Source organism: Sceloporus occidentalis, unplaced genomic scaffold, assembly GCF_023333645.1.
Source record: "Sceloporus occidentalis isolate IW3139 unplaced genomic scaffold, rSceOcc1.0.p SCAF_2, whole genome shotgun sequence".
In the NCBI taxonomy this organism is placed as follows: Eukaryota; Metazoa; Chordata; class Lepidosauria; order Squamata; family Phrynosomatidae; genus Sceloporus; species Sceloporus occidentalis.
The window spans coordinates 158,334,638-158,347,052 of NW_028316982.1; the positions used below are offsets into that span (position 1 = coordinate 158,334,638).

The window sequence follows — 12,415 nt, forward strand, 5'->3', positions numbered from 1 at the left end:
CTGAAGAGGGAAGCTCCAAGCAAATATTAAATAAATAAACAAATAAATAAAAGGAAGACAAAGCCCTGAATATAAGGAGCAAAGGAGAAAGGGATAAAGGAAAATCAGATAAGTACCTGCAGGGTTTGAATATTATATTATTTTCTCCTCCCTCTCTGTATCCTGTATCCCACTAGGAATAGTGGGAGTAGCCTCTATTGTTTGAACACATTACTTTGGAATCTTTAAGAAAGTGGTTCCTTAAGAAGAAAGAAGAGGGTTATAAAGTGATTAAGGAGGATAAAAGTGTCTATAATGAACACAAGACAAAACTCAGTTAAAATGTCATCCCAAGCTAATAGGAGAAACTCGATGGAACAGACATCAATAATAGAGGAAATAAAGAGATTATCAGCACAGATGGAAAAGAATGGAAAAGATTTGGAAAAAAACTTCAGGCAGGAGATAAAGGATCTGAGAAGAGATGTGAAAGCAGATTTGAAGTCTGAACTCAAATCCGAATTAAAAGGGATAAAGCAATCTTTGGAGGAGATGGGGAAGGAAGTTTCTCAAATAACTACTAGGATAGATAAATTGGAAGAAACATCACAGACTTTAAAGGAAAAAACATCTGAATTGTGGCAACATCAAGAGCAACAACAAGATGCTAGAGCTTTGGATGAACTGAAGCAGAGAGAAAACTCCCTGAAAATTCGGGGCTTGAAAGAACAAAAACAAGAAAATTTATATGACTATCTTCTTCCAGCAATTGCTGAATATATGGAAATACCTTATCAAGATCTTCTTAAAGACGTAAACAAATTATTTAGAGTGAATTCCACCATTGCTAAAGAAAAATCTCTTCCCAGGGACGTGGTGATATCATTTGTGAGAAAAAAAGTCAGGGATGAGCTGCTGTTCTTGAGCTATGGAAACCCGTTGGAAGTCGAAGGATCCGAATTGAAATTTTTTAAAGACATTCCTAAGAGGATTCTCCAAAAAAGAGGAAATTATAAGTTTATAACAATCAGCCTCAATAAATATAAAGTATTATATAAATGGGAGAAACTAGAAGGCATCTCGGTGAAATGGAATCAAAAATGGTTTAAATTAAATTCAGTTTCAAAAGCGAAAGAATTTTGGAAAAAATTTGGGAAAAAAATCATAAATACTTCAGATAATCAGGATTATAATAAAAAAGACAGTCTTACTGAAGACCTAGGAGGAGAAGAGGAAGCTTCCGAGGAAGGAGAAGATGATAATGATAGAAAGGATGAAAACAAAGATGACCCCTTGGATGAGAAAGAACCATCGGATCCAGATGAAAAGGTAATCCAAAAAATTTTTAATGATAAAATGACATTTCAAGGGGGAAAAATAAAAAATAAAAATAAAGGGAAACTAATCTTATATTAACTCTAATTAGAATTGATGGATTGTTTATCTTGGAATATAAAAGGACTTAACCAACCGATTAAGAGGAAAAAGGTATTCCACTACATAACTAAACTTAAAAAGGATGTGATTTGTTTATTAGAGACGCATATAAAACAAGGAGATGAAAGGCTATTGTATAATAAGAAATTAGGAAAAGAATTTATCTCATCTTCTAAAAAAAGGAGAAAAGGTATTGTTATTTATGTTAAACATAACATTAGTGCTAAAGAGGTCTTCAATGACAAGGAGGGACATTATATAGGAGTTGAAATTGAGACAGGAAACCAGAAAATTCTTCTGGTAGGAGTGTACAGGCCTCAAGAAAGAAAGGACAAGTTTTATCACTCCCTATATAAACTGATGTTGAACTGGGATTACTTGAATGTGATTATGATGGGCGATTGGAATGCGGTAATAAACCCGGAAATAGATAGATCCCAAAGTAAAGGGAAGAAGAAGAGACAAGGGAAATTACCGGCTTCCTTCTTTAAACTTATGGAATCTCAGACTTTAATAGACGTTTGGAGACACTTATATGGAAATGCGAGAGACTATACCTTTTTTTCCAGTAGGCATAAATCTTGCTCAAGAATAGACTTCTATTTAGTTTCTAAAGGTCTCTCTACTCAAGTGAATAGGATGGATATTTTGCCACGATCTCTATCAGACCATAATCCCATCTCTCTAAAAATCAAAGCTAAAAAAGCAGTGTATAATTGGAGATTAAATGAAAAACTTTTGAAATCCCCCAAAATAGTAGAAGATGCCAAAGAAATACTTAAATATTACTTTCAAGAAAATATGGGGAAAGGCACTAAAGATATGATTGTTTGGGAAGCATCGAAGGCGGTCCTAAGAGGTTTTTTCATAAAGAAAAATGCGGAAATGAGAAGAAAACATCAAGAAAAATTGAAAGAGATAACAGACAAATTGAGAGTAAAAGAAGAAGAATTGCATAAAAATCCTACAAACTCAAAGATTAACTCGGAGATTAAAATACTTCAAAAACAAATGTCTATCTTGGTTATAGAAGAGATAGAAAAAAAGCTTAAATATTTAAGACTAAAGAACTTTCAAGATTCAAATAAGTCGGGTAAATGGCTGGCTAGTAAACTGAAAGAAAAAAAAGAGAAAAAGTTGATAATTAAGATCCAGCAAGGCCAACAAATTGTTACAGATCAAAATAAAATTAAACAGATCTTCTATAACTACTACAAGAACTTATACAATCAACATGAAGAAGATGTAAAGGAAATAAATCAATATGTAAATAATAGTAGCCTTCCTCAAATAACACCAGAACAAAAGGTTCAGATGAATCAGCCAATTACCACAGCAGAAGTACTTCAAGCCATTAAGGATAGTAAATCTGGTTCTGCTCCTGGCCCAGATGGCTTCTCAGCCTTATATTATAAGACTTTTCAATTTGAATTAGTAGAACCACTGAAAAATATGATGAATAATCTGAAGGAGGGATATTTCCCTACAACTTGGAAAGAAGCAACTATATCCCTTATTCCAAAAGAGGGAAAAGACCTGACCCAAGTGATAAACTATAGACCTATATCACTTTTAAATAACGACTACAAGATCTTTGCGAGTATCTTAGCAGAAAGGCTGAAAAAAAATATCACTTCAGTCATTCATAAAGATCAAAGAGGTTTTGTACCAAAAAGATACATTAGAGACAATACTAGGCACTATTTAAATTTAGTTGACTATCATGAAGTGTATATTAATAAGAAATTTGCAGCCTTCTTTTTTGATTTAGAGAAGGCTTTTGATAATGTTTCATGGTCTCTGCTAAAATGTGTAATGGGAAAGTTTGATTTAGGGGACAACTATATGAGATGGGTTGGAGCAATATACCAAGATCAAGGAGCAAGGTTATGGATAAATGGAGAAAGAACTGAGGTTCTGCGCATAACAAAGGGTACAAGGCAAGGGTGCCCTCTTTCCCCCCTTCTCTTCTTGTTGGTGTTTGAGGCTTTGCTGCAAACCTTAAGAAGAAATACAAATATTAAAGGGGTCCAAGTTCAAAGAAAAGAATATAAGCTGAAGGCTTTTGCTGATGATCTTATGGTGACTTTAAGTGATCCTTTAAATGATTCTTTGGAATTGATGAGGGAACTTAAGAAATTTGAATTGATATCTGGTTTAAAAATTAATAAGAACAAAACGGCAATTATAGTGAAAAATATGACAGCAAACGAGTCTCAAAAACTGGAAATAATTACTGGGATAAAAGTGCATAAAAAAATCAAATATTTAGGAATTTGGATCACAAATAAAAATTCAGAATTATTCGCTAATAACTATGGGAATTTGTGGGATTGTGTTAAAAAAGATTTAAAAAGATGGAAAGATCTGAGCTTATCATTATTGGGAAGGATATCAGTTATAAAGATGAATATTCTCCCTAAGTTCCTATTTTTGTTTCAAACAATACCAGTAATCACAAACGAGAAACCATTTAAAGAGTGGGAAAAGGGTCTCTCAAAGTTTGTATGGAAAGGTAAAAAACCTAGAATAAAGATGAAATACCTACAAGATGTAGGTGAAAGGGGAGGACTCGCCATGCCTAACCTGAGAATCTACTTTGAGGTATCATGCCTATTGTGGTTGAAAGAATGGATAAGTTTAACGGATGAAGATTTATTAAACTTGGAACACACTAACCTGAGGTTTGGTTGGCATGCGTTCCTTTTCTATGATAAAGAAAGAGCAAATAGGGATGTCAGTAACCATTTTGTAAGAGGACCTCTATTAAGGATATGGAAAAAGTATAAAAGGCTAATTTGTGATAAAATCCCAATGTGGGCATCCCCACAGGAAGCCTTTTTCAAATATAGTAGTAAAAAAGATGAATGGATCTATTATAAAGACTTATTAGTTTTGCGGGATGGGAAATATCAGATTAAAACTCATGAAAGCCTTTTAAATCAAGGCCTTGATATTTCATGGTTCTTCTACAGACAGCTGCGGGAACGCTTCAGTATGGATCAGAAACAAGGGGGGATAGGCAATACCGACTCAAATCTGGAGGCAGAACTATTATCAGATAAGAGGGCACCAATATCAAGGCTGTATAAATGTATCTTGGCCCATCAAATGGAAGATGAGTTAATCAAAGATAATATGATTAAATGGGCGAGAAATTTTGATGTGGTGATCCCTCTAGATCAATGGGAATACTCCTGGAAAAAAAGAATTAGATATACTTGCAGTCAAAGCATTAGAGAAAGTTACTACAAAATCTTTTACCGTTGGTATTTAACTCCAGTAAAAATAAGTAAAATGTATAATTGTAGTAATAATTTATGTTGGAAATGTGGGAAAATTCAGGGAACTCTTTATCACATGTGGTGGACATGTGAGCATGCAGTTAACTTCTGGAAAATGATATATTTTGAAATTAAAAAACTTATAGATGTAAGACTTAAGTTTTCACCTGATGTATTCTTGTTGAACATAATAGACTTTGGCTTGGAAAAGAAATGTGGCAAAATAATTTTTTATATGTTGTCAGCAGCAAGAATAATATATGCACGTAATTGGAAATCCAAAATGACTCCTCGCAAAGAAGATTGGACCTATAAATTACTTGATATGATGGAAATGGATAAACTGTCAGAGGCTCTTCGTAATGAATCACAAAGCAAGAACAGAGAAGACTGGACCATTGTCATAAAATCTCTTCAAGAACAATGGGGAAGAAATGTAGTAGTGGGAGTAGGAATATTATAGATGATATATGCCCTCTCTATTGTATATTTTGTATCTGTTACTATTGGCTTAATGACTTAGGAAACTTAATGAAGGGATAAATGCTATGTAGATCCCAAGGCCATCTATTTTTAAGGCAGAGCCCCTACCGGCGAAGCAGCCAGAGACCATGGCTAGGTAGGATAAGAAGAAGGGGATAAATATGTACATAATAATGACTTTGAATTATTGTTGGGCCATATTAAGCAAGGATGAATTTATGTATAAATAAGCAGAAAAGAACTGAAGGTTAGGAAGTACTAAAGACAAGGTTTGTATGGTGTAAACTGTTGAATATTATAAGCATTGGTTATAAATAGCTTTCTTTATTTGTTTTTAAATGTTGAAACTTCAATAAATATTAATAAAAAAAAATTAAAACAATAATTAATAATTCATATAATAATAATAATAATAATAATAATAATAATTTTTATTTATACCCCGCCTTTCCATAAATATGATCAAGGCAGCTTACAAAAGATTAAAAACATCACAGTACAAAGTTAAAAACAACACTACAAAGGAACAGGAATCAATACAATTACATATATCAGGGGCAGGAGATGGGAAGGTCAAATTACAATAATCCAAGGTCATAAACAATGGGGCAGAGAAAAAGAATAATTATCTAAGGTGAGAAAGCTAGCCGAAATAAAAGAAACTAACGACGCGGAGGAGCGGAGCTCTACAAGGAGCCTGTTCCAAAGGAAGGGGGCGACGATGGCAAAAGCCCTCTGTGAGGTCCTCACAAAATTTGACTTAGGGACCTCTAACAGTTTCGTTCCAGATGTTCTGAGTGTGCGGGGCGGATTGTATGGGGAGAGGCGGTCCTCCAAGTACCCTGGGCCCAAGCCATTTAGGGCTTTATAGGTCAATACCAACACCTTGTATTGAGCTCGGAACCGAATAGGCAGCCAATGGAGGTCTTTCAAGATAGGTGTTATATGGTCCGACCTGGAGCTACCAGCGACCAATCTTGCTGCCACGTTCTGCACCAATTGCAGCTTCCGGGTTTGGTACAAGGGTTGCCCCAAAGAGCGCATTGCAGAAATCCAATCGAGAGGTTACCAAAGCATGTACAACAGTTTCAAGGTCCCTACGGTCCAGGTAGGGACGCAGCTGGTGTATCAGCCGGAGATGATGACAAGCACTCCTGACCGTCGCATCCACCTGAGAAGTCAGCTGGAGCGACGAGTCAAGGAGTACTCCCAAGCTATACACCGAGTCCTTCAAGGGGAGCATGACCCCGTTCAGGACCGGGTGACAGATCTCACCACCTGGAACCGGGGAACCTATCACCAGTACTTCCGTTTTCCCTGGATTCACACTGAGTTTGTTCTCCCTCATCCAGCCCATTACCGACTCCAAGCAGGCATCTAGAGGAGAGATATCTTCCTTAGTTACTGCATCAGTCGGAGACACAGAGAAGACTCTTTGGGTGTCATCAGCATACTGATAACACCGCGCCCCGTGTCTCCGGATGATCTCTCCCAGCGGTTTCATGTAAATGTTGAAAAGCATAGGGGACAAAATCGCTGCCTGAGGGACACCAGATGTAAGGGCCCTCTTATCGGAGCGACAGTCCCCCAGCTCCACCATCTGGAACCTGCCCGAGAGGTAGGAATGGAACCACTGCAAGGCAGTGCCCCCAATACCGAACTCCCTCAGGCGGTCCAGAAGGATACCATGGTCGATGGTATCGAAAGCCGCTGAGATGTCCAAGAGCACTAACAGGGACACGCTTCCCCTGTCCATGCTCAGACGGAGATCATCAACTAAGGCGACCATGGCAGTCTCAACTCCATAGCCCACCCGGAAGCCGGTTTGAAATGGATCCAGAAAATCGGTGTCATCCAAGATCGATTGAAGCTGGAAAGCGACTGCTCTCTCGATCACCTTCCCCAAAAAAGGCAGCAGCGATATAGGCCGATAGTTATTGTGGATCAGGGGGTCTAAGGAGGGCTTTTTTAGCAGGGGTTTGACCACAGCTAATTTTAATTTAGATGGAAACTGACCCTCTCTTAGAGAAGTATTAACAATGCGGTGTAAGAGTGTTAACACTGCATCTCCCCCCTGAGCTGCCAGCCATGAGGGACAGGGATCAAGGGAGCATGTCGTTCTCCTAACACTTCGAAGGATCTTGTCTACTTCCTCGGTACTAACAAACTCAAAATGATCCAGTATAACCGGGATCACGGATGCTCTGGACGCCTCTCTTATAGGATCTGCATGAATACTGGCGTTGAGATCAGCCCTTATCCGAGAGATTTTATCCGCAAAGAAGTTGTTAAATTCGTCACAGCAGGCTTTGGATGGTTCCAAAATAGGGCTCAGGGAGGGGGGGAGCTGAGTTAGCTCCCTCACAACCCTGAATAGCTCTGCTGGACGCGACTCTGCAGACGCAATACGTGCAGCAAAGAACGAATTCTTTGCTGCATCTATTGCCACTCCGTAGGCTCTAAAATGAGAGCCCAGGAGTCTTGTCGGCTAAGCGCTGATGTCTTTGCCAGTTACGCTCTAGTCGTTACACAGCCCGCTTCCGTTCCCTGAGATCTTCAGTATACCAGGGCTGTTTATTAGAAGCAGGCCAGAAAGGACGCTTGGGAGCGATACTGTGTATAGCCCTGGAGAGATCTGTATCCCAGATGTTAGTCAGGGCATCAACAGAATCGCTGTCAGCACCAGCCATATACCCCTCTAAGGCTTCTTGGAACCTTTTGGGTTCCATCAGCCTTCGAGGGTGGGCCACCCTAATCGGTCCGCCACCCCCGGGGGGGGGGGCTTAAGGAAGAAGCCTTGATTCGAGCCTCAACCAAGAAATGATCTGTCCATGACAGGGGAGAGATATTAGAGATCTCTGCCCACAGAGCCTCCATGTCCGTACTGAAGGTCACATCGAGGGTATTACCAGCGCTATGCGTCGGCCCTGAGACTAACTGAGACAGGCCCATGGCTGCCATGGTAGTAATGAACTCCTGAGCCGCACCTGTTGGAATATCACTGGCCTCGAAAGGGATGTTGAGGTCCCCAAGAACAAGAAGCCTTGGGGACTCCAACACCAATTCCGAGACCAGTTGTGTCAGCTCGGCCAGGGAGTCTGTTAGCGCATGGGGTGGCCGGTAGACCAACAGAATCCCCAGGCTGTCTCTGGCCTTCAGGGTCAAGTAAATACACTCGATGTAATCCATTTTCCGGACTGGGATCCTGGTTAAGGAAAGGGTGTTTTTATGGACCAAGGCAACACCGCCCCCCCACCCACCTAACCTGATCTGGTCCAGAACTGAATACCCAGCTGGGAGGGCCTGGGCCCACACAGCCTCGCTCTCAGGCCCAAGCCAGGTCTTAGTAATGCACGCCAGGTCGCAGTTTTTATCCTGCAAAAGATCGTAAATAATGTGGGTCTTATTTTTTACGGACCTGGCGTTGCACAGGAGCAGAAACAGGGTTTGTGGTACGACTGGACTGACCCTCAGGTCTCTTTGGTTAGGAGAGTGGAAGGAAGGAGAGATAGATATTACGCATTAATGATATTTAACCCATACTAATTAGAAGCCAATATGTTTCAGCCTAAATGTGGTGGAAACAACATCATCCACAAAATAGCAACTGAACCCACAAAAAGGGGGTATATATCAGAAGCTGCTGAAAGATGATGCTTAATAGCTAAAATATGTCACCAGCCTCTAGATGATTTAAGACCTTTAAAAAGCATAATTCTGCTGAAATCTCTGATCAAAAGGACTCTAATGTCATTTATTGGCAACTGTAGCATGAATGAGATTCAAGAAAGGCAAAACCAAAAGCATAACAGGTTCTCTCAATCTCATTAGTATGCACTTTCTTACAAAGTGAGAATAACTTCTTTTCTAAATGACATCTATTCCTTTACATGTTACTTTCTTAATGAAACATGGATCCAAAATACACTTTGTGAGACATTTAGCCTTCTCTGTCAGAGAGCTCTGGTGTCACAGTAAACTACAGTTCCCACGATTCCCTAACACTGATCCAGGGCAGTTAAAGCCATCTCAAACTGGATTATTTCTGCAGTGTGTTTGGGACCATATTTGTTCTTGCTGACCAGACAGCATGATTTGTGCTGTTTTGGGGAAAAAATTCTACATATATAAAATGGCAGAAAAGTTATCTTGCAACCTTTATTTTATTTAGAAAGTTCAAGAAGGGAGTGAGCTGGCATTCCACAGGGCTCATATGAAAATTACAGCAAGCATTTTCCTTCTCCCATGTGAAATGTCTTTTGATGCCAGGATGATAACAATGTCTTCCTGATGGAATTGATTCCCCAGGATTCATTAATGGTTTATGTTTATGTTTGAAAGGCTTTGTGGGTTCTAATTAACAAGATATTTTACTAAGTTGTGTGCATTTTCAGATTTACGTGGCATTTATATTGTTTCATTTTAATTTCAATTAAATTATATATTTGTATCTATGAACAAATTGGAGGTCCCTAAGAAAATGAAAAATGAATCCCAAGTATATAAAATAAATGGACATATAGGGCCCACATGATTACCAACCATAGAATAAACCCACTGAAATCAATGGGGCTTAGGCTCCTCATGACTAACTAAAGTCCCACTGATTTTGTGGGCCAGCGTGGCATAGTGGCATGAGTGCTGGACTACAACTCTGGAGACCAGGGTTCAATTCCCACTCGGCCATGAAACCCACTGGGTGACCTTGGGCAAGTCACATGCTCAGCCTCAGGGGAAGGCAGTGGCAAACCTTCTCTGAACAAATCTTTCCAAGAAAACTCCATGATAGGTTCAACTTAGGGGCACCATAAGTTGGAAATGACTTGAAGGCACACCTCTCCCGTCCAACAACTCTAAATATGATTAAGTCTGGATCTAATCCATAATAAATACATATAATATTGATTTCCTTTACCGTATATTATCACTAAAACTTACCCACAAGCAAATTTAGCATTATGTATGCAATGATGACATAAAATGAACAGAAATACATAAGAGCACCAGCGTAGTTCCCACAATCTGTCTTCCAGTATGTGCTGTTATCTGGAGTACAAAAAGGAGGCTGAACCTTCAAAGGAAAACAATTATTTATTTATTTAAAAAGCATATGTATTTTGTTATGAAACTAACATATGCACACGCAGGCACATTTTGATAAATTACCAAAATAGGGGAACTAGAGTGGCATTAACACAATGGCAAGAACAGCAATAGTTAACAAAACACTGATATATATATATAGCAGGACAAGAGTGAGACATGAACTCAGAAGGGCAATGGCAGATTTGTGTATAATTTTGAAACATAGGTTTGTCTTTGTATGATGGCAAATGAGGTGTGGAGCTCCATTTTTTCAGTAGATCAAGGTACGTAAACCTTCATCATGTCTGGCTGTAGTAAACTGCTAATCAGTTTCATTGGCCAATTCAATGAAGATAGAAAATCATACTGAGCTTTGTAAGCACTGACCATGCCTGAGCCTCTGCACTGAGCTGGCAGAGCATAAAACTCACCAGGCATAACTCTATTCTATCCCCTTCTCTCCTTGTTCATTACCTTCTTTCCTGCATCCTGGGTTCCCCTCCATTACCATTTAGTGGCTAGGGTTCCCCTCCATTACCTGTGTACCCAGATACTGAACAGTTTGGTTTCTGCAACTGGATTCATAAAATTATATCATCCTGAAGAGGTCCAGGATGACTACTCCAGGATGACCTTCATCATGCATTAAGCTGCAGAAACACACCTACTGAATAGCCATGGGGTCACCAGGTGGCAGGTAGATAGGTGATATGGGCAGAGAGCTCCATCTGCAATGATAATAAAAGGACAATAAATGATAATAAAATGATAATAAAATCCCCATCTGTTGGGGATGCTTTGATTTGGATTTCCTGCATGGCAGGGTGTTGGACTGGATGGCCCTTGCGGTCTCTTCCAACTCTATTATTCTATGATTCTATGACAAACATTTGTGTAATTTGGCATTATGCCAGAGTATGTCTCCAACATGATTTCAGTCCATATCCTTATTCGTCATCCAAAAAAACAAAGGTCAAAACAATTTGGCTTTTCCTTGTATACTTTTGAAATGAACAATGTGGAGAATGAAGAAATGTGCTCCCAGGACAGAATCCAGACAGATTTCTTAATATGTACATAGTTTGTTTACAATGGAGTGTTCAGGCAGGTGGTCCAAGATAAAAACCACATTAGCCTTCGAAATTAACATTACATATGCCAGAGATGCAGCGGAAAACAGGACAAAAGACAGAATTATATAGCATTTTGACATTTGTCTTTTCAACAGACTCTGACAAATATTTATTAGCTAGTAATATGTAGAGTTGTTTTTTCCATCTTCTTACAATTTATATAAAGCTGAATACATTTAAATTTGAAAATAGCATGAATATTTTCTGACATATTTCTCTGGACATAAATGTTTATAGATTTATTCCTATAATACATGGAAGGGCAACAAGTGCCCCTCCCCCAGTTTTTGTTGCACTGCGCTTCCCATGATCATCACTGTTGACTGGAGCTGCAATCCAGCAACATCTAGAGGGCACAAATCTGCTTTAACATACTCAGAGGCAGAACAAATGAGGTTTGTAGCAAGGGTAGCAAATAGTTATTAAGGCAACATGACGTTCAGAGCATTAGGTGTGGAGCAGCCCCAGTGTTTGTGTTGATTTTATAATTCTGGTTAATTTACCATGCAGTCATGCATTATCTTGTTCCAGTCTTCTCCGGTGACAATTCGGAAGAGTACAGTAATGGCCTTACCAGCTGATGAAAAGTTGGCATGTCTGTTTTAAATAAACCAAAAAAAAAAAAAAAAAAAAAAATCTCATTCAGTGTTTCACAAAGGAACTTTGGTATATAAACTTCATGGCACTGAGAACTCTTCCTATCTTCCTCTACTCCTTGATTGCATCTAAGCATGAGCACAGCACAATGTATTGACTAATGGTTTAGAATGAGAAGACAAATTATACCCCCTGTATAGTACTCTCTTTGTTACTCTCTCTGGCTAGGAAGATATTTCTAGTATGCAAACATCTTATGATCTATGGACTAAGAGTGGCACAATACCAGTGCTATGTGCATTTTGTGTGTCCTTAGCTATACCACACAAGGACAGATTCTGTAATTTTGGCACTAGACTCAGCTTCCTGGGAATCTCAACAATCATCCTTGCTTTAAAGCAGCAAGACAATCATTTC

The 12,415-nt window shown here is 39.0% G+C and overlaps 1 protein-coding gene across 8 annotated transcripts in view; it reads right to left on the reverse strand.

Annotated features, from left to right (window-relative positions):
• Positions 1-12,415, reverse strand: part of NALCN (sodium leak channel, non-selective) — a 300,415-nt gene that overhangs the window by 14,282 nt on the left and 273,718 nt on the right. For all 8 annotated transcript variants that reach the window (XM_089511232.1, XM_089511233.1, XM_089511229.1 and 5 more), the window contains 2 exons: positions 11,905-11,998; positions 10,122-10,254 (listed from right to left, as the gene is read on the reverse strand). In XM_089511232.1, coding sequence (XP_089367358.1) covers positions 10,122-10,254; positions 11,905-11,998 — 227 coding nt within the window. The remainder of the gene's footprint in view (positions 1-10,121; positions 10,255-11,904; positions 11,999-12,415) is intronic.